This window comes from Hylaeus anthracinus, unplaced genomic scaffold (assembly GCF_026225885.1).
Source record: "Hylaeus anthracinus isolate JK02 unplaced genomic scaffold, UHH_iyHylAnth1.0_haploid 11981, whole genome shotgun sequence".
NCBI lineage: Eukaryota > Metazoa > Arthropoda > Insecta > Hymenoptera > Colletidae > Hylaeus > Hylaeus anthracinus.
The window spans coordinates 9,397,791-9,420,225 of NW_026534329.1; the positions used below are offsets into that span (position 1 = coordinate 9,397,791).

The 22,435-nt window shown below is 36.8% G+C and overlaps 3 protein-coding genes across 3 annotated transcripts; 1 reads left to right on the forward strand and 2 right to left on the reverse strand.

Moving 5' to 3' along the window:
- Positions 1-8,389: 8,389 nt before the first annotated feature.
- LOC128885672 (vacuolar protein-sorting-associated protein 36) lies at positions 8,390-10,437 on the reverse strand. Its single transcript, XM_054139845.1, has 6 exons — positions 10,187-10,437; positions 9,907-10,102; positions 9,462-9,823; positions 9,241-9,405; positions 8,957-9,172; positions 8,390-8,899 (listed from the first exon to the last, which is right to left on the reverse strand). Exons 1-6 carry the CDS (start codon positions 10,280-10,282, stop codon positions 8,726-8,728), a joined length of 1,209 nt encoding a protein of 402 aa, XP_053995820.1. The 5' UTR covers positions 10,283-10,437; the 3' UTR covers positions 8,390-8,725.
- A 121-nt stretch (positions 10,438-10,558) lies between these two features.
- Positions 10,559-12,996, forward strand: LOC128885670 (protein phosphatase 1 regulatory subunit 21). The gene is made up of 7 exons (XM_054139841.1): positions 10,559-10,698; positions 10,833-10,895; positions 10,973-11,074; positions 11,228-12,076; positions 12,149-12,295; positions 12,385-12,606; positions 12,679-12,996. The coding sequence occupies exons 3-7, from the start codon at positions 11,012-11,014 to the stop codon at positions 12,703-12,705; spliced, it is 1,308 nt and encodes a 435-aa protein (XP_053995816.1). The 5' UTR covers positions 10,559-10,698; positions 10,833-10,895; positions 10,973-11,011; the 3' UTR covers positions 12,706-12,996.
- A 263-nt stretch (positions 12,997-13,259) lies between these two features.
- On the reverse strand, positions 13,260-14,381 carry LOC128885689 (iron-sulfur cluster assembly 2 homolog, mitochondrial). The gene is made up of 3 exons (XM_054139872.1): positions 13,992-14,381; positions 13,562-13,783; positions 13,260-13,475 (listed from the first exon to the last, which is right to left on the reverse strand). The coding sequence occupies exons 1-3, from the start codon at positions 14,117-14,119 to the stop codon at positions 13,301-13,303; spliced, it is 525 nt and encodes a 174-aa protein (XP_053995847.1). The 5' UTR covers positions 14,120-14,381; the 3' UTR covers positions 13,260-13,300.
- Positions 14,382-22,435: the final 8,054 nt, after the last annotated feature.

Sequence of the window (22,435 nt, forward strand, 5' to 3'; positions counted from 1 at the left end):
AACTAACATGTACCCGTATTAACCAATCAACACCATATGAATTTCCCCTCTCCCTAACAGAACTACGATCAGAAAGATTTTATAGAATAATCACAATCAGCACAATATATTCAAATGGAAGAATGCTAATATCAATCGAAATTCCCCTCCTAGATAAAGCATCCTTCAATCTATATCGGTTACATCCATTACCATCCTTTTTATCAATTTCACATAACATTTCCAGTGCCATTCTCATTGTACCACAAACCCCATACCTCGCAATCGATGACTCTTATAAGGAGTATCTCTTGCCAACGGAAAGCTTCATACAAGGATGTAAGATTCATCCCACCAAATACATCTGTCAGCTTACATTGCCATTATACAGCCTAGAAGAAACACCAATTTGTGAAACCGACCTTCTTATTCAAAAACGTACCATAGAATGGAAAAACTGTAACATAAGATCATTAAAATCAACTGGCATAATTATCAACCAACTCAAAACTACAAACACATGGCTATACTCTGTCAAAGAGAAAACACCGGTGCAAATCAAATGCAATTACCGCGCCGCAGGCTATGAACTGATACAAGGTCCAGGAATTTTGAAACTAAAAAAGAATTGCCAGGCACAAATAAATAATTCAAGAATGATTGCATCAGAAGAAACAACGTCTAAAGTAAACTCGACATTTAAACAACTACCAAGCCTAAATATAACGCACCTGATACCATAGATTACACCTCATCACATACAAATAATATCCGATTATCAACAACAAGAAATACCGCTAGGACCATTACATGATAAAATAAACGAGAAATCCATTGCCTTACTAGAAATCGAACAACAAGCAAACAATTTAGCGACACATCACCGTACGCAAAGATTAACATCCTATTCAACCTATGGAATATCCTCGATAGGAATACTAATTATCATAATTGGCATAATATGGGTTGTTACAAAATTTTATACGAATCATTGTTCAAAACCCAACATAACAGCAAAGAAACCAACTGAACAAATAGAAATGGGAACACTAAAACATAGGAAAACAGAAAATTTAGCATCACCCTATATCCAACCGACGATCTCGCCACCGTTTTGCATACCACCAATTCCAAGAAGTCCGCCTGCGCTTACAGCAGACCTCGCGGAAAAAATAAGGAATGTCCACCTGTACTAAATAGCAGGTAGGTACGTAATGTCAAAATCCAATCAGAACTCACCGTTACCATCTCCATCCATACCTAATATACCCTATATAAACCATCGCACAATTACACCACGCCATTATCAAAGTTTTTTTTGTACAATCAACGACACGAACTTCATCAACTATGGGTTTCTACAGAAAACCAGGGAATTGTATGTAACTACACAATTACTACGGAAACTATATAATTAATACTATTAAAAAAAAAAAAAAAAAAGCCTCCCGAGTAATAAACCATAATTACCTAAGTTTCTTTTCCCTCCCTTAATATCGGACAGCTACATTGCCCATGTTTAATGACACGCGGATGCCTCGGCTGGCCACCCCAGCGGAGAGGTGGCTCCCGCCGCCTTTCCTGAACGCCCTGGGAAGGAGGGAGTGTATCCGAGGTCACGCTTGGGTGGGACCCAACGGCACCATCGTCTGCGATGGGTACCACTGGGCCTTCACCGAAGACGAGGCACGACAGTACACTCATGCACAAGTACATCGTCTGGTGCGAGAAGGCCGTCTCGCCCACGCAGCGGCACGCTGCATGGAGTGCCGGAGACGGGCACTCAACAGAAACAACGCGGACCACTGCCTACAGTGCATCGCAGCTATCGCTGCGACGCCATGGGCCGAGCTGGCGGTGCGGCCCACAATTCACGTGCAGATAATCCAGACCCTTCCCCTAAGCCCCGAATAGTTTTATCATTTATATATATATAATAATTTTTACCCTACATTATTTTATATACTATCTTTTACATATATTTTTTTATATTATTTCTATTATTATATTTATATTTTTCAATAGTATTATTAAATTCTTTATACATATTCTCTATAACTACAATTATAATATATTATTAATATATTTAATATATAATACACATAATTTTTTTATATACATAAATATATCATATTATAGAAATTATAATTATTTATTTTTAATAATTAACTTATATAACCTATATAATATATATAATTTTACCTATTCCCGAGTAATTAAATTCTTCAAATTAAAAAAAAAAAAAGGAAATTACTTCACCATTTTATATTCTTTTCATTATTAAAATTATATTATATTATTTTTTAATATATGAGGAATTTTTCTCGGAATCCAGAACTCTTTACAAAATTGGTGTCAGAAGTTCTGGGAATTAAAATTATATTATATTATATTCATTGCGCTATTCTCATTTTTATTTCATAAAAAAAAAAAGCGTTCGATGAATAGGTACACCCTATTGCACGAAACAGCCTCTTGATACTGTTTCGTGTCTGACGAAGGGGGTGTTACATCCGGCCCTGCCGGTGTCCCTTTTCATCGACCTCGCATTGTGAATAAGTTAAGATCAATAGACTTTAAGGAATGCGCTCGGTAAACGATGCGGAAATCGTTCCTCGGGAACGAAATAACGCAAACCGCGAGTCAGCAAACGGGCGTCAGCGATGTTAGGCCGTTGCATACGAATCGGCCATCGAAGTTGCGACATGACCCAGATTCGGAAATGTAGAAATTAAGATTTCGAAATTACGATCGTGCCTTGCGAGGATCTAGGGGGTATATAAACCCGTGGTCACGACCACGGGCGGCTTTTCTTTTGTGTATTCTGTAGTCGCGGACAGGTTAATCTCTTGCGTTAGTCTCATTTAGGTATCGTGTATCGTATCTCCAGGAAAGTAAAGAGTTCGCGTAAGTGAGAACATACGCACTAAAGATAGAGTCACCGCGGAGTTACCTACGAAAGTCCGACGTTTATTATTCGCCAATTATTAGAGTCCCGTGTCGCGAGTGTACAACCAGACCAGATCCTCGTCACAGCCGAGCTCGGGACAACCTGACAACGCCGCCGATAGCATAAGATCAACGATTGGTATTGTTAAACCATTTTCAATTGTATAATTTTTATTCTTGTTTGTAAGTAATCCCAAACTCAGTTTTGTTTCATAATTATATTTGTTAATACTCAAACTTAGTGACAATTATTATAGAATCCCAAAATTCCTTCTTTTCCAATTAAATACAGATAAGGTGAGCTTTAGCTCTTTAATCGAAAACAAGAATCCCTAAAGAAAGTCCCAAACTAGTTGGGACGTAACATTATCGAACGGGAAATATAAATTTTTAGTTTTTTGCATTTCCTGAAAAATTGGGTTTTTGGTACAATAGTACACTTATCTCTGGACCAAATTAATATTTCTTAATGTTCCTGGTTACAAAACTAACAGCAATGATGAGACTAAAAACAGACGGAGTAATTTTGTTTAATTCGAAATGGATAATTTTTTAAAAATATTCAAATTTGAAAAAGTAGTTTTCGAAGGTTGAGTAACGGTGATTTTTTTTTAAATCAAAATATTAAAAAACTACTCAGTCTGTTTTTGTTCTATTATTTCTGTACATTATGCAACTAGAAACAATAAAAAATATCAATTAGATCCAGAGATAAGTGTACCTTAAACATTATTTTTTTCACCTCAATTTTTTTCAACAAATTCTTGTAGTTACTTCCAATGCTCCGAATTCGATTCTGTTTGCACCGAACTGTTCAGAATCGCTTAAATTTTAATTTAAAAAAATTTTAAAACTGTAATTTCTTTCATTTTTCAATTGGCGAGCAAGTGGCCTTTTACTGCCTGTGGCCGCTAGAGGACAATAAAAGAATAACTAAGTAATTGATAAACAAAGACTAAGTTCCTGAAATATTAAAGTAATTTTTCTGTTTCAGGCAATGATTGCAAAGAGGCTTGGAGTAAGCTCGGAAATGCGTTCATCCAGGCGAAGCACCGAAGAGCCACCAAATCAGGCCAGGCAGCAAAAAATTTACCAAAGTGGAAATATGAAAATGAGATGGCGTTTTTAAATCCTACACTCATCTCGAGGAAGACGTGTGGATATGTAGACAACACAGAAAATCATCCCGAAGCAACAAATACGTCAATAAGAATAGAGGCGGAAGAGGATAGCGCGCCTAGAATGGATTCTCTACAAACGGAAAATCCATTACAACAGGAAAATCCTGGAAGACCTATGACTAGGAAGCGAGGTCGATCGTCCTCAATCCAGAAGATGGTTGGTGTCATGAGGAACAACCAGCGGTTATGGGCCCAGATTTTAGAGTCCTCATCTGCCGTAGAGAAAATCGAGGACGAGGATGATCTATTCTTCCGCAGTACGCCAAAACATGTAAAAAAACTGCGCCCCGAGGAGAGAATCCGAATAAAAATGGAAGTGGGGAATATTGTTTTAGGGGCAGCGTTACAAGCTGCCCGCAAAAATATAGAAGACTCATCGGTACAACTCCAATATCCCACCAATGCCTCAACTTCTACATCTACACAATCTACAGCATCATTACCATCTAATGTTGGCCTGGATTGGTTAGACGAATATGAAGATAAAAAAAAAAATGATTTCTAATAGCATGATAGATTTGTGATTACTACTATTTCTATATAGGGTGTTTGTTTAAGTGAGTACAGTAGGCTATCTCGGAAAATGTTGTAATTATTAAAAATCTGTCCCTACACAAGTTTGGTAAGACGGGCTACATCATGTAGTAAACATTGTTTTCTTGTGGGTGAAGTAATAGAGGAGATCTGAAGGTCAATCTAATTTTGTTAAATGGAATGCTATATATTTTACACAAAAATATGGACGCTTAAAGTAATTTCACTTTATTTCTTGAAGTTTTTCTTCAGAAATTCAATCTCATCACAGATTTTCACAGGACAGCGATGTTTACAGCCATGAAGCTCCTGAAATCTGTGATAAGGTTGAATCTCCAAAGAAAATCTTCAAATAATAAAGTGAAATACTCGTCACCTATTAGGTTCAGGGCTATTAAAGGTCAATATTTTTTTATTTAGAATTCGATACTCTAACATATTTTTGTATAAAAAATACAGCATTTCATTTAAAAAAATTGGATTGACCCTTAGATTTTTAATAATTACAACATCTTCCGAGATAGCCTGCTGTATTCAATTAAACAAAACACTCTATATATGAGATGTACTCTTATGTACTATACTATTTGTATGTATATAAGACTATAATATTTGTATGTATATAAGATATTAATAGTTTTTTTTAACATATAAAAAAATAACGATAAATAACAATGAACCGTCTTTTTCTAAAATGTTTAGAGCCACTGCGATAGTTCATTTTCCCCTGAAATCCAGCTATCTGAACATGGCATCAGACTTTTAAAAAATTTATTTTTTTTTACGGAAGATTGTATTTCGTTTGTACTTGTTTGTCCCGATTTTCCTTTCGTTTGTACGTCAGTAGTTTAAAAGTTACAAACAATTGTTGATACGCTTGTCCTATACCGCTTGTACTCCGAAAAGAGATTAAAGTAAGTACATACATGCATTATTACTTAAGTATGATTTTTTTACTGATTGAGTTTTTGTATAGTGTTACGTATGCGCACCCGTTCTTTTCGAAGCTCGCGTTCATTTCTTTTATCTACCCCTTGAAATGTGGAGTCTGGTCTTACCGAAATGCACCCTGCAGTTGTACCATACTTTTCTTAGAATCATCTTTTAACTCGCGTTGCGTGGGTAACCCTTTATCTAAACTTTCCCTAAAGCCCCACAGATGCTCAACTCTGAGTAACGAAAATCTCAACCGCCAAATTTCCATATATGGGAATCACTGACGTATCCCCACCAATATCTAGGGGTATATAAACCCATGATTTTCGTTACTCGCGGGATTAGTACGAAAGAGTTACTTGGTAAAGTCACGTCGATCGTCTTCAGAGTTGCACTTCAGTGAGATCGGGCTTCAGATCCCTTTCGATTAACATTAACTATATAGGTCCGCGAGGACGGTACAAAATCTATTACGGCATAGAAGCATTCTCGACCCCCGCATCGCCAGTGCGTTAACACCGTGCAACAATTAAGTAATTAAATTCATACACTAACCGCGACAACATGACACTGTAAAATTGTATTATTAGAATTATTCAGTTTTGAATATATAATCATTTGTAATCCTTAAAAGGTCTGTTAAATCATTATTAAATCTTCACCATTGGAATAAGCAATCCTAACCAGTGTAACGACCCCACAACATAATAACTTTACCGCTCGAGTTATTATTTGTTTAGAATTAATACTTGCGAGGCTTTATCCACGACGCGTATTATATTCCAACGATATGATTCAATCCTTACCTAACCTTCTCAACGGTTACCCTTTACCGGGAGATACCGATCCTACGGTTACCCTTAATTGGGAGATACAAATTCCCAGCAGCTATCTGGTTTTGCGTCAGAGTCTGCGATTTCTACTCCATCGTATCTTCGATAACAGAAAGAGTTTGGACTATGATAGCTGGAGCTGTTTTAGAAAAAGTTTTCTGGGGGGGAAGCCATTCTGACGGCTGCATATTTAATTCATTTAACTCCAACAAAAGCTTTGAAAAAAGTGAAAACACCAATTACAATGTGGCACAATAAAAGCCTCAATTGAAATATTTAAGAGTTTTCGGATCAACTGTTTATGTCCATAATAAAACCAGAGAATTCCCAGATAGCATAGGGACGTCTTATATACGTCCATTGGACGTCCGGGACGTCCTATGGAATTGTATTGAATATTTGTACAATGTTGAATAAATTTTGAAAATTGAGATTTAAACAAAAAATAAATTTAAATTTTGTATTTTTTTTCATTTGTTGGTAGATTTTTCGTTCACTGTAAATAGTGTATTTTATATTCGGAAAAAAGTATTCTGATCTACATATTGAATGAATATTTATTTTATGTTTTAAAAAAAGTATTTTTTTCTAAATCTAGAAAATTCAGAACAGACATCCCTGGGGTGTACAAAATTTAGGTCCCATATACGTTCGTAGGACGTACAGGGCAGACGTCCATGGGACGTCCGGTGCTATCTGGGTTTAAATTAGAAGATAAACCTTGGAAAGGCATACTAGTTGGATATGGAATAAATGGTTACAAGGTGTGGAATGTTGAAACTGGTAAGTTTGACATGGTGAGAGATGTAATAACAGATGAAACTAATTTTTTAGTTTCAAGATCAATAATGGTACAATCTGAAACTGATACACCTAAATCAGTAAGCTCTCAAAAATCTAATTGTAATAAATTAAATACAACTGCATCAAAGGTAATTGAAACTAATAAAAATGCAGAATTATGTCCTGAACTTAATAAATCTGTGACAGAAACAGATGAAGACAATGAATTGACTAATAATAATAATAATAATGGAAAAAACTAATGTTTCCTGAATTAAGGAGGAGTGAGAGGATCAAACATCATCCATCTATTCATTATGATGAAAGTGAAATGCCAGATGATTATCTTTTGTCTGCTCAATCCATAGTTTGCAAAATCCCTACGTCATATCATGAGATTGAAAATAAGGATGATAAAATTGAATGACAGACTAGGACAACAGACTATTAAAGATGAAATGGATTCTATTTTGATTAAAAATAAAAGACTGTGGTGTCAAAGTCTGAGAAATGTGAGGCTCCTTACCGAAATCGGATGTTTGATGTACGTGATTCTGTGCACCTGGCCTGATCTAAGCATAGCTGTAAATATATTGAGTAAATATTTAACTAAAAATAATAAACAACTCTGGCAATGTTTAAAGCAGGTACTTACATATGGCACACAAATTTAATCTGGATTTAAATCTTTTATTAGAACAATTGTGTCTGACCACGTCTCCACTGCACGAGGCGCGTTCGCAGTTGTTCGCAGTCTAAATTGGACTTTTTTGTTTTCTCTAGGGCACGTGTCTTATGAAACTAAGCTCACCAACTACTTAACCTAAAAACTTAAAAATAACTAACCTAGTTACAATTACGCGCGTGGCAGCACTGTCATGTCGCTACTGTTACACTATCATGTGAACTTAGCTTTATTACATGTAGCGCCACAACACGGAATATCTTAAACACTAACGCATGTAGTATCACAGCTAACTCTAGTACTAGCCGTGCTGAGAAACGTGGTAACACCGTTCAAGTCCAGAGCGAGAGTCTTATTTTCAAATATGAATCTTGTGCTTCGTATCATTGTAAATGAATTATCAATATATATATCGTGTAAAATATTTATTTACAAATGCTTACATATTAATAATTATTTATTCATATACAGATGTTTATATGGAATATTTAACAATTACAACTAGATAGTTTTATCTTAATTTAGCCATCGGCGAAAAGCAATTTCTACCTGTACTTATAATGCACAGTTTTGTTTTTTCTTCTAATTATTGAAAATAATAATTATTAGAATAGATATTAATTTGAAAATAAGAGTGAAGATATTTTTTTGTTTCCTTGAATCGATGTGGTGTTTGTATTTTGTTAGATATTTAATGTTTAGCTTTGATTTATTTTATGTGTATACTATGTAAAGGCACAAAAAATATATAAAGTTTTTAATAACGAGTTTTATATAAAGGGCGTTTAGTATCCGCTTTAAACATAGTATGTCTTCATACTTAAAGAGGAATCGATAATCTGACATTAATCCTCTCTTTCAAAAAATAAATTGGGATAGAATCTTAATGCTTCGATTGTATCATCCCTACATGCTTTACCATTTTTTTCTGTGACTAGTAATCTTTCACGTGCCAGAAGGACAGATATACCTTCAGATTGTGCAAGTTCTTCTGCCGTTAGAGATCCTCTTTCATGTAACTATAAGAAAGAAAAAAATTAAATTGTATTTAACAATTCTTTAAATTAAATGCTTACCAGTTCGGATATCATTTCAACAATGGCATTGTCATTGTGAGATCGAATTTGGAGAACCATAACCCCGCTATCGAAAGTTCTCAATACTATAGGTAAATTTAAAGGCGCTAATTGCCTACTGGCATTCAATAAGTCTTCCGGTGATAGAAGCTCCAAGCCTCTAGCTCTATTTACACGACAATAAACATCTGTTAATGTCATCATTCCCCCAACTTCCTACAAAATGGAGTTTACCTGAGTATTTTACAATTCTCAATTTGTTACTAATTATATAGTATATTAACTTTAATTGGTTCTTCTAAAATATCTGCCAGTTGTTTTGCCAATTGCTTGAAGTATTCATTACTGCTTTTGTATGCATCTCTTGTTACAGGGTCATCGATACCAAGGCTCATTAAGTAGGATTTAAATCTGACCGTTTCATCCTCCGTGATGTCTCCATGTCTCTCCTGCAATTGTCTTTCATTATGAATGTCAATTTTACAAAGTAGCTGTTGAGAGTCACCCGTATTTTTGCTGAGATGGTTTTCGAAATAGAAACCATGTCTTTGGCCATTTCCATAAGTTTCCTGAGATCTTGAAATGCCATCGATATACTGTCGTCCGTTACTTTTTGTTGCTCCTGGAGGCTTCTTTCTATGCCTATGATACCAGTCCGTGGTTTTATTCGTTGAGGTGGTTTGGGAACGCCACTGCTATTTTGCATATTAGAATTAGACTGATCTACAGGCATGATGGGTGCTATTTCCCAAGTCCGTCTTATAAAAGTAAAAGATAAATGCTTAATAAAGTATCGGTCTACGCCATCTTTAAAAAATAATTTGATGTAATTATATATGCTATTATCCAACGGACCAGGCATTTTACCTATAAAGACAAAATATTGTATGAAACTGAAGAATTTCATTGGTTCTACTTGTAAATATAATTTCTGTGCAACCAAACCATACCAGTTACAGCTTCGGAGAGATGTATAACAACTTTTGTGGTACGCCCAAAGGAAAATGGACTTAATTGATCTTCTTTGAAAGAAACAACGTGGTAAAGGGCTAACGAAAGGCATGGATTACAACGTTGTATATCACCAGGTCTTGCCCAAAGAATTCTATGGCTTGTAAGAATTAATTCACCATCTTCGAAATTTGTCTGTCACCAAATTAGAGGTTATCTTTATTTCTATTCGAATAGTATAATTAATTACTTAATTACTTAATTAATTAATCCGTGTACCTTAGTGTCACCATCGTATAAGCACACTCCCATATCGCGTCTTATGAACGTTTCATTTGGAAACATTCGAGAGTCCATATATTCGAATCTATTCATTGTTCTTGGAGGTTATATACAGGTATATATTTTGACCTTCGATTTTTGCACGACCTAGGCTCACGAAGCCTCAACTGATTGGGAGCCATTGGTTTAATTTGTTTAGAGCCGGCCCTAATCTGAAAATACGAGGACACGAACATCGAAGGTTCCAAAGAGAGTTTCACCTCTGTAAAATTGATCTGTGGTGCTGGTGATACTTTAAAGTTACCAGAATCAAAATAAAATGGAATGTTTTTTAATGAAATGCTCATTTGACAACTAAATACATATTATCTATAGGATATCGTCGAAATGACGTATATTTTAAAAATTTGATTAGCATTTGATTAAATATCGACAAAATTTTATATTCGATTTGTAAATCGACTAACAACCAACTTCTCTTCAGTGAGGTATCTGGCAATTGATGACAGGTGCATTGAATATAGAATTTCACGTAAAAGTATATCATATTGGGGGCGTTTTGTTTATACATACTTTTCATCTACCAGATTCCGCTTGGAATTTAATGTATAGCTGTTTTTTTCTGTAATGTGATTTGCTACAGGTTTTCGGTGATTCCTCGTTGACGTTTGACATTTATGTACAAGGTGCTACTTACTGTGTATATGTAGGCATTTCCTGTCAAAGAACACTGTGCTGTAGCAAATATAAAAATGAACAATTTTTAATTTTTTGTCATCCAAGGTCGTGACAACACGTTAAAAGAGAAAAGTCGAGGACATTATGGAGGATGTCCATGGACAACTACAGACCAAATACCATAAGATTGTTACGGAATATTCTAAAGTAAGGAGAAAATGTTTACTCTTTATAAATAAAACAAACAATTAATATTTTTTGTTTTAATATTATTTACTTCTATCTTATATAATATCTATACAATCTTGTAATATTAGTCAATAATTAGGTGGTAATCTTATCAGAAAATTTCTACCGTAGATCCGTGCTCAAGCAAATGTTCTAAAAAATGCTGTGATTGAAGAACAGAAACGTAATGCAGATATTCGCGAACAATTGAAAGAGAAGGAAGTAGAACTTCGGAAAGCTGAACAAGAATTAGACAGTTTGTCATTTCGAAATCAACAATTGACTAAACGTATAACTGTATTACAAGAGGAACTTGACAAAACGCAAATCAAATCGAAAAAGGGAAAAAGTAAATTATTAGAAAGTAATAGTCAAATACCAGTACATCCAAATCATATTCTAGATGAAGAGTTTAAAAAAAAAATAGTTGAGAATGCTCAATTATTATCGCAAATCAGCGACAAAGATAGCGAAATTGAAAGTTTAAATAATAGGATTCAAGAGCTACAGTATAAATTAGACCATTGTGAAAAATCTAAAGTTGAATTAGAATGTCAATATCAAAGTACAATAGAAAAACTAGAAAGAGAAAGAAACGATTTGCAAAAGAAGTTAAATGAAAAACAAAAGCAAGAAGAAACTGTTTCATGGTCTAGTAATGAAGGTAAACGAGACGGATATGATTTTGATACTAGACTAGGACTCTCTAATCATCGTCAAACTGAATTGTCTCCATTTTCGTCGCCGTTGGCTTCACGTAGATCATCAAAATCTATCGGCGAAGGTAAACCTCATAAAACACAAGAGGAAACCAATGAGTTTGAATTTTCAAAATTGTGCGACATAGAAAAAGAAATGAATTACTGGAAAGCGCAGTACCACATACTTAAAATAAAATGTGACGAAGTAGAACAAAAAGATTGTTTAAATAGCGTGCAGATTGAAAATGAGCCATTGCAACTAACAAAGATAGATCATATGGTAATATTTACTTTAATATTTTTATAGAAATTTTTGTTTAGTCTAATCTAATAATATAAATATAAATAACAGATTGGAAGATTAACAGTACCTTTCGCGATACCAGAGGAAATCGAAGCCCGGGAAGCAAAAATAAGAGATTATTTCCTACAGGAGATCGATAAGTTAATAATGGAAAAACATATTTATCATGCTAAAAATTTGGCTATGGCTGCTAATGTAATTAAATTAATTTTAAAAACCTTTCTTCGCAAAAACCATATTATTCTTCGGTTAATTAAATACGCGATTTTAAACAATTTTTTCAGAGCGAAGTTATGCAAGTTCATTTAGATGCAAGCGAATCAAAGAGGAAAAAATGCGAGTCTGCACTCACAGAAGCAAATTGGAATACTTCGGAAAGAGATAAAGAGATACAAGAAAATTATAAAACGCAACTTATTACTATGAGTGAACATCTCGCAAACATGAATGAGAAACTAATTTCTCAAACGGAAGAAATACAACACTTGAAGTTTGAACTTGTAAAGGTAATCGATATTCGTTAAAAAATGCAAACGTTAATGTTTCGAGTACTTTGTACATAATTTAATAATTTTCAGAATAATAAAAAGGGAAAACAGAAGTGATATAGGTTAAATTACAAGTTAGCAATTGATAACATTCCACGAGCAACATTAATTAATCAGAACTATTGGTAACTTTAATTTCATGTACATATGGTTAGACCTAATGAACACTAATTACAATTGTTGATCATATTCTTACTAATGTACTAAAGGATTTCTGAAATTAGTATAATATTATTTATGAAATTAAAATAAGAATTATTATTAACGTTCATTACCTGAACGTTTATAATACATAAAATTACATTTTATGTAGAATCATAAAATACACGGTATTATCATTTACACATATTCACAGTCAGTTCATTACAATGTCAATTGAACAATTTGTTCCTCAAAACTTTAAATTAAAGCTTTTGTTTATATTTTAATTATTATAAAATATATTAAAATATATAAGCATATAAATAATAAATATTTCTAAGTATTCAATGCGTAACAATTTGTGATCAAACGAAACAAAAAGTATGCTTTCTTGTATGTTTCCTTAAAAGTATTAAGAAAAGATTAACTGTTATTTCACTGATAAAATAATAAACACAATGCAAATAAAATCTCTGTTCTAAATTTAGATATACTATAAGCAAAAAAACAATTACATTTTAATTGAAAAACTGGCTCCACAACTACAACCTTGTTCGGCTAAAGGATTATTTGTTATTCTAAATGCGGACCGTATTAATTCGGTGTGATATTCTATCGATGCTCCTTTAATATATTCTAAAGATGTCGCATCTATAACCACTTTGGCACCATCCTTTTGAAACACTCTGCAACATAATACTGCACTTAATAAATTCTTGTAAGATAAATATAGCTCTATAAATATTATAATTATCTTTTCATGTAACCTTACTTATCGTCTTCACTTATGTTTGTATCCAAATCGAATTTATATTGAAAACCCGAACAACCTCCACCTTCCACTGTTACTCTTAAATAAGCATTATCATCAGTTATTTCCTTTAAACGTTTAACACAGCTATCAGTAATAATGATGCAATTTTCAGGCTTCACTGCAGCTTCTGTTGACAGTTTATTTAACGACGAAACTGTAGATACATTGTACCATGGAGAACTATAAACCAAAGTTGTCTTATTGATTCATTAATAGTACATGATATAAACTATTTAAACATATATTATAAATATATATTTAGTTATCGATCATATACATTGTGCAATAAATAATAGGTTATTTATTGTGACATTTTAATATTTAATTAAGTTTTCGTAGATACACGTAAAACAAACTAAACGAAATGTTAAAATTGATATTCACTTACATTAACAAACGTGAAAAATATCGGTTTGCCACAAAATTAGAAGAGAGACCCCAAATTGTGTGTTGTAATTTCGCCATATTCCTGACCATTCCTGACAAATGTTTGACAACTACAATCTCACAACACATAGACGTGAATGAAGAACATTGCTTTATCACACAGGTTTTGCCACTAAATTCATAGAATAATTATTGGAAACATTACATTAGAATCCTTAGTAATAAACCCTAGTTACGTAAATATTTTGTCTTCATCTGAAAAAACCTGACCGAGTACAATTATATCCTTCTGGATGAAAATTCATTTCCGTTTTTTTAAATTAGAATAATATCAAAAAATATCATAAGGAATAAATTTCATAGAAATAATATGTAAGTACGATGATTAGGAGTGCCCCTTAGGGAGTTATAGAGGACGCTATTGTGTAAGGTATTTTTTTATGTTCTTCACTGAACCATACTAATTATATTACATGTCTATAGGGTGTCTCAAAAATGTTTTAATACCTTGAAAGGGGTGATTCGGGAGGTGATTTGAAACAACTTTTTCCTTAACGAAAATGTTGACTTCGTTGAGGAGATATTAACGGAAAACACTGACCAATCAGAGCCCGAGGATGCTGGTGGGGCATAGGCTACGCGCTAGCCGACTTCGCTCATACGCTACCGCGGCCGCTCCACCAGTATACCCGGGCTCTGATTGGTCAATGTTTTCCGTTAATATCTCCTCAACAAAGCCTCGGACAACATTTTCGCTAAGGAAAAAGTTGTTTCAAATCACCTCCCGAACCACCTCTTTCAAGGTATTAAAACATTTTTGAGACACCCTGTATAGTATGCTATAGTAGGTCCTTAGACATTTAGTACGTCTATGAGTATGTCCCTCCCATATACCGAATTTTTTAAAATTCTATTCTGCGATTGGATAATGTATTTCTCTTTCACAATACTGTAATATTATTGGTTAAAATGGACAGTTAGCAAGAGGCCTTTATGGGTGCGCAGGAGACAAACTGGCGCCACCAACGGAAAGTAGGTGAACTATTAGATAGTTTTTCCCGTTTTTCAGGCACAATAATGAAAAAAAACATATAATAATTATACATGTCGTAATCAGGGGAAGTAAATCTATCGTCTCGTCAAGCGTTTTTTGGAAAAAATTAAAAAAAAAAAAGATTTTTTGTCTTTGAACGTATTTTTAGCAAGTTTTAAAAGCGAAATTGCAAAATGTGTAACTGTCCCCCGCAACGGTATTTTATAAGGAACAGTTTAAAAAAAAAATCAGTCAGAAAGGTCGCTTCCTCGCTTCATAAAATTACAATGGTGTTGTCGTTATGAAATCGAGAAGACTGATGCGCTTGCACAATGGCTTGAGTTTCACGCTCTCCACCACAGCACACCACAGCGCTGGTGTCGTCTCTCCTGCTGCTGGTGTGCCGATAATCTAAAAATGCCTTTCAGCATGGTTCAGTACTGTACTAAAAGTATGAAGCGCCTGAGCTTATATATTTTACTTTTGCATATGTATATATTTTCAATATTATATTGTTAAAAAACGTTATGTATATGTTAAGGTTGTTTATATTACATTGCAATTAATTGATACAGAATAGTCTGTTACGATAATTTCGAAGTAATAAATAATAAACAACTGATATGATATTTGTAATATGGTACGAAAATAATAAAGTACTAATTGTATTATTTGTGGAATGTAATGATAGTATGCAATGTAAAAAATATTGTATAATAAAAAAGGTAAAACGTTTATGAACATTATTTTTGAATATACGTAATTACATAAGAAAAAGCACACTAACAAAGGGAAGGTACGGATGTTGCAATCGCTTTTGCAACGACACCCTATGGGGGTCGTAGTACGCATGTAGTACTGCAAAAAAATTTTGGCTTTTTTCAGAATGGGTGTTTGTTTTCGATGTACAATAAAAGCATCTAACAAGGTTCGTTGAATGGATTGGTAGAGTATTAGGTTGTAACGCTGCTTGACCCCGGGTACGAATCCCGATTGATGTATTTTTTTTTATTTCAATTTTCTAACAGAAATATACTTTTCGGATATCATGATAATCTGATGCAGTAAAACTATATACTGCATATTATATATTACCTTACGCATATTTTAAGGATAAATTAATTTTTTAACGTAACATACCATGCCGGAATACCGGTATACTTGCTGTAGGTGAGTAAGTCTTTACAACGATTTTTATGTTTGGTCGTAAGTTTATTTCGTTTCATCGTGACAGTCACATGAAGGAAGGTTTGAAAGTTTGAAAATGGATAGTGATTCTTCGCGTGCAAGTTGTTTTGAAGAAATAGTTATCGATAGCAGAGAATCCAAGCGTAAAGAGGACAGAATGTGTGTAATGTTTTCTCTTTCTCTGGCGTGTGTATTCTCCGGAATACTACTGTTAGTTGTACATGTATACGTTCTATTCGTTCGATTTTACTAGTGTTAAAATGAGAAAGCATGTTATCTTCTATCATTCTCCAAAGTATAACACCCGTGCTCGAGCGATCACTTTATAGTTTGCCGCTACACCGAACCCCCTGTTTTGTCTACGGGTTCCTCCTCGTCACGCTCGAGAACGGTCAACTCGAATATACCATAACTGTTTCGAAATAAGCAACTCGCCGGTCCCGATCGAGTTACTTATTTCGAGACATTGCTATACTTGTTTCTATTTGTATAATGAATTTCAATATATTTATCTCTATTCTACATAGATATGTTTGATACGCATCATGGCTATCAAAAAATCGAGTACATTTCATCAACGTAAATCAAGCGGTATTCGCAGTAGAATTAAATAAACAATTTTGCAGTTGTGAATCTGAAGCATTCATTCGATGTACATGGTGATTAAAAATTTGGTGTTTCCACTGCTTTTTCGAAAATTATCACCCAAGTTCATGTACATCCTAATGGAAATTGTTTGTTTTAAAAAATATATCCGAAAATTAGTTATAAATAAGTCATATTTAACGAATGTATTTTTAAAAGAAAGGGGAAAAAAAGAATAGTGCAAGAATGTTTCAACAAGACTCAAACTCGCGACAGAGGAATTATTATGCTGATGCTTTACTGACCACACCGAATTCGCTATTGACAGAATAGCTTATAATGCACCCAGTAAGCAGCAATAATAACTTCAATGTTGAATATCTCGTAAAGTATAAATCGTCTGCCCCCAAAATTAAGTATCATTCGCTTCAGTTTTCCACTGTGCAAAGGCTCATCAAAAAATTAGCGTCATATCTGGGCCCGTTCCCTTCTCTCTCGTCTCTCGTCTCTCGTCTCTCGAACAAATGTAAGAAGGATGAAATAAAGGCAAATACAAATCGCCGCGTATAAAATACAATGTTCTTTTATTGCGGAGAGCTCTGCTCGTATCGAAGGCTGGCAACGAAGTGACTTTCCGGTCTGAGAAAATCTATCCCTAGCCTCGTCAAGGAAAGCCTTTTTAAAGGGCATCTGACACTGTCTTTGATCGGGCCTCGCGTCGCAGCGTCGCGCTCTGTCGTCCACGCGCGCCTGGCCCAAGTCTGCGTCTCCTCGGCATGGGGCGGCGGACAATGTATTCCGCTATTCCTTACACTCGGCGAGTCTGCATTTTCGCTTGTCCTCAAGCGATGTCCCCCTCGTCTCGGCTAGCCTTTGCTTACGTCGTTTTCTGTAACACAAAAAATCAAAGACTGGCCTGAGTATCTAGCCGGTATTTGATGTTGGCCATAAACTTTCCGTGTAGACCTTTCTCTTATTAATAAAAAGGTCCCTCTACAACAATACTCCCCTTTTCTAAGAAAGCCCACGATTATTCGGCCTTTCTCTCTTTTTCTATGACGACGTAGATAACGCCGTTCAGCTGTCGACGACTCAAAGCGATGCCTCGTCGCAAGACATTCGCGACATCCTTGGATCTTCGTTGATGTTGACGATTTTGTCCTTCTGTTGCTCAACTGCAACTCTGCGTGACCTCTCGCTGAATCCATACAATCACGTAATGGTGCACCACACCATCCGATAGCGGCTAGATATCACTATCGGCCTGACGGCATAACATGGAACCACTCGATAGTGGCTACACACCACTATTCCTTTAATGGTACACACATTGTCATACAACGGTGGCTAGACATCACCATTGTCATGACTACCAAATCTGGACCCATTCGATAGTTGCGAGACATCACTATCCCGTGAATGGTACGCAAATCTTCGTCGTGGCCAGTCCCTACCATCGTTTGGTGACTCGGACCTCGGTGTCTGGATCCCTTCAGCGGGCTTCGCCCTCCAGCTCTGCTCATTAACCTCATGTTCCGTAGGCGACGGTACCGACCACCTATGGCCACGAGCCCGCCCCCTTCCATCACCTGAGAACTGACTAACATAAAAATTTTAGTTTCTCCTAGTTCCCTATTCAATGGCCGCAACCTAAAGTTTCAGCCGTTCAGCTGCAACCACCGTTTTGACCTTCCACTTCCCTTTTTCCCAGGAAGGTCCGCGATTATCTGGAATTTCCTTCCTTAATAACTGCGTTGACTGCTCCGGTCATCTGTCGACGATTCAAAATCATGCCTCATCGCGAGACATTCGTCGACATACTCAGGTTGCATCCAGACGTCACCTTCAGTTCAACAGCTACAGGCACATCGGCATCCAGTAGTGACCAGCGTCCACTACTGACCCAGCCGTTCGGAACAATCACGCAGTGGTAATCAAATTAGCACCACTGCCGTAATATCGGTCTCTTCATCGTCTGAGAGCAACCAGCTGTCACTCCCAGCCCGATGGCAGGCAAATCATCGATGTTCAGTAATGACCAGCGTCCACTACTGACCCAACAGCAGAGTCATGACCATTCACCAGCGGCTAGACATCATTGCTGCAACTCATGGCTTCCGGCAACTCTCGGTGACGAACTCGTATCCGTCGACACGGTAGATGGTTCTACTCTGTAATCAAAGGCCACCACATCCGTAACGAACCTCACAACTATGGATTATTACCTGCTTGGGATGCGTGCACTCGGTTCTTGGGTCATAGCTCGGTTTATTCGACCGCCGCTATTCAAGACTTTAGTCGCTCCGCCGCAATAACCAGCTTCGCACCCCTTCCCCTTTCTTGAAGGTCTTAATCGTAGCGCCTTTTCTACTGCCTCGCAATTTTATCTCGCGAATCAACAATTATCGCAGATCCGCGTCTAGATACAACAGCTTCTGTTGTATCAGCCCCCATCATTTGAGCCCGGTCTCGTTCAAAAAGCGCTCGTCCAGATCGCTTGTTCCGGACCTTCTCTTGTAAGAGACTTCCGAGAATATGAAAATTTCATTGATTATAAAAAAAGAAGTTAAGAAACTACAATTTCACACCAAAGTCTTTTGGGAAATTGGTCGGTGTACGGATACATTCTACACCCACTGTATATACTGTGGCGGGGCAGACTTTTTCTGCCCGTCACGAAGGCACCCTGACTCCCGGAAGGGCCTCGCTCCCTCCTCGCCAGACACCCCAGGCCGGAGGTGGTCCGCGAGAGTGGAGGGATGAAAGAACCGCGGGCACTAAAGACCCCCCTTTTTTTCGCGCCCCCTCACCCTCGCCGATAGAGTCGCGTCTTCGCGCGAGCGCGGCAAGTCGCCGGTCGCGGTGTCCTCCACCCCAAGACCGCGGAGTGGCCACCACCAAGAGGACTGACCACCCTCGCGAAAGAGACCAGAGCCATCGCTCCTCGACGCTGCCACGAGGGGAAACCCGAAGATGCCATGGTGATGGCACACTGTGAGGAGCCCCTACAGTTCTGGGTGGGGAGAGCCGCGAACCGGCGACGGGAAGAGCGCGATCGATGAGAGAGAATTAACGGTTAACCGTGAGCGAAGATGGATCGAGAATACGCGAGCGAGCCGCCCTTGTGGGTCCCAAGTCTTTTTTTTTTTGTATAATTTGCGCAAGTGTGGTGTCCCCCCCCCCCCGGCCGTCCACACCAGAGGCTATTTCGGGGGCATAATCGGGAACCAGGGAGTTCGAACTGGCGGTTTTCAGGTAGGGCCCACTGGTTGGGTTTCCTTTTGTAGCGTGCGTGGGTGCGAGAGTGCGGATCGTGTGTATGGGTGTTCGCGAGCGTGCTTCGGAGCACCCCTTTTCGTCCGCGACAGGACCACCACCGGAGAGAACTCCGTGAGACTTCCCTCCGTCCGTTTCGCGAATCTCCCGCGTGACCTTGCGCGGTTTGAGAACGCGCCGCGTTTCGAAAGAAAGGGCTCCTTCGGAACGCGAAACCGTTAATTCCCGGTGTAATCCTTTTCGATTGTATTTGATTCTAGGGCAAACTATTTGTTTGCGAGGCCCCCTATAGAGTTAAGTCGCGCCGGTAACGTATTCGTTTCTTTCCGTCTAATACTTTCTTTTGAATCGGGAATTCCGCGCCGCGTATCCCTTTCAACGCGTAGTCGCCAGACCCTTTTCCCCAACGGTGTGTGTACCGCGGAATTCCCCCGCGTCGGTTTCGATTGAATAAAGAAATCTACCTAAACGTCCGCGGATCAAAGTTTATTTCCCCCCTTTCGACCTCCCATGAGTTTCGCTCTCCGTAGAGCAGCCGGACGGACGAAAGTAGCGGACACGTGCACTTGGCACTTCGTCTGAGGTACGTACTTAGGTACGTCACAATACAGGGTGTCCCTAATTTAAATGTCTAAACTGTGGGGCGTATTGAGCACCGAAAAACTAAGAAAAAAAAACATTAGGTGATTTGCTCGTTTCTGCTCAGTTTTCGAGAAAATCGCGAAAAAAGAAACAAAAGATTTTCCATCTTTCCTCTACTTTATTTACATTTACAAATGTTTAACACTTATTTATTGCAAACACTTTTCAAAATGATTACCTCTTGCTACAATGCATGCATTGCATCTATTGGTTACCGCTTGAATTGTTGCGTGAATCAGTTATTAAATAATTTAAAATCTGCCGATTTTTATGCAATAGCTCTGAAAGAAAGTTGCGATATAAAAGATACTGCTTATTGTTAGTTGTTAATTTTTATTAGAGCTATCACCGAAGATTTTCAAATTTCGGAAGACCTTATACTAACCGATTTAATTACAATTATTCATAAACAACTTTAATAATACAATTTTGTTTACTTAAAGAAATAAGTGTTTTGCTTAACATTTTTCAATTTTAATATTTCGTCCGGCTCGTGAAAATAATTTTTTTCCAACCGGCCCGGGGGCAAAAACAGTTGGCCATCCCTGGTCTAAACCATGTAGAACACCATGTATAGACTAACGATATAATAACAGCAAACAAGACGGCGACAGCGCCGCAACGGAAAGCGCGATAGCGAAGCAGCCATATTGCCATACAAATCATCAAGATTTCACTGCAACAAAGTTTTTCCAAGATATTGAAGCAAAGAAGCAATATTTTCTAATAATTCTGGTTTTAATATATTCGTTACACTTTGGCGGATGCGACTCCAAGGCCTGATTTTGCAATTTCGGTCAAAAAAATTTATAAATAATAAAAGTACGTTCTTTTTTTTTCTTATAGATGAAATTTGTTTACATATACTTTTTCCAAAATCAGGACTAGGACTCGCATCCGCCAAAGTGTAACGAATATATTAAGACCAGAATTATTAGAAAATATTGCTTCTTTGCTTCAATATCTTGGAAAAAAGTCATGCTAGAATAATCGCCCTGTCCTCGTCTCTCCTGCAATTGTTGTATCGCCCTCTCTGTCCTTGTCCCGGAGTTTCCTACTTTTTCCGCAACTGTCGCTGAAGTCAACTCGGAGTTCTGTTCTGACTCCTGCGCACCCCATAATCATCGATACCAGAGAGTATTAGATAGAGTGGAAGGTATACGTATACGATTTATAGCGCCTCTAGTATCCCAGAACCGAACTTTTAAGGAATCGTTTAGAGCGTGTAGTGCAAACATATGTATTATATTTTCTGTGCTTATATCGTTATACCTGCTTATACCGTTATACGCGGGAATAAGACCATAAGTTTCGGGACGCGTCCTTGCTGGAGTTTTCTTTCTTTTGTTGTGCGACATCACCGAGTGTAGTTGTGCGTCTTGTCGTGTTTTTTGTAAATTTCAGCATTGTTTCCTAATACATACGTAAGTATATTTTAGATAATGTTTGCATGTTTTAATAATCAACGGAAAAGTATTCAAAATTATTTCGCGTATTTCATATTATTTGAGCGTTATTTTCGAGTTATCCTTAGTTCGAAATTTGAGCGTCGATCATGGCCAACAAATAAGCTTTTTAAGTAAATTCCAAACATTCCTGTTCATCGCGGTGTCCGATTCGAAGCATTTTATACATAAATTAAAGCTACATTTAATAAATTATATACAGGGTGTTCCAAAAGTCGGGGAGGAGCCGGAAATGGGGGGTAGCTGAGACGATTC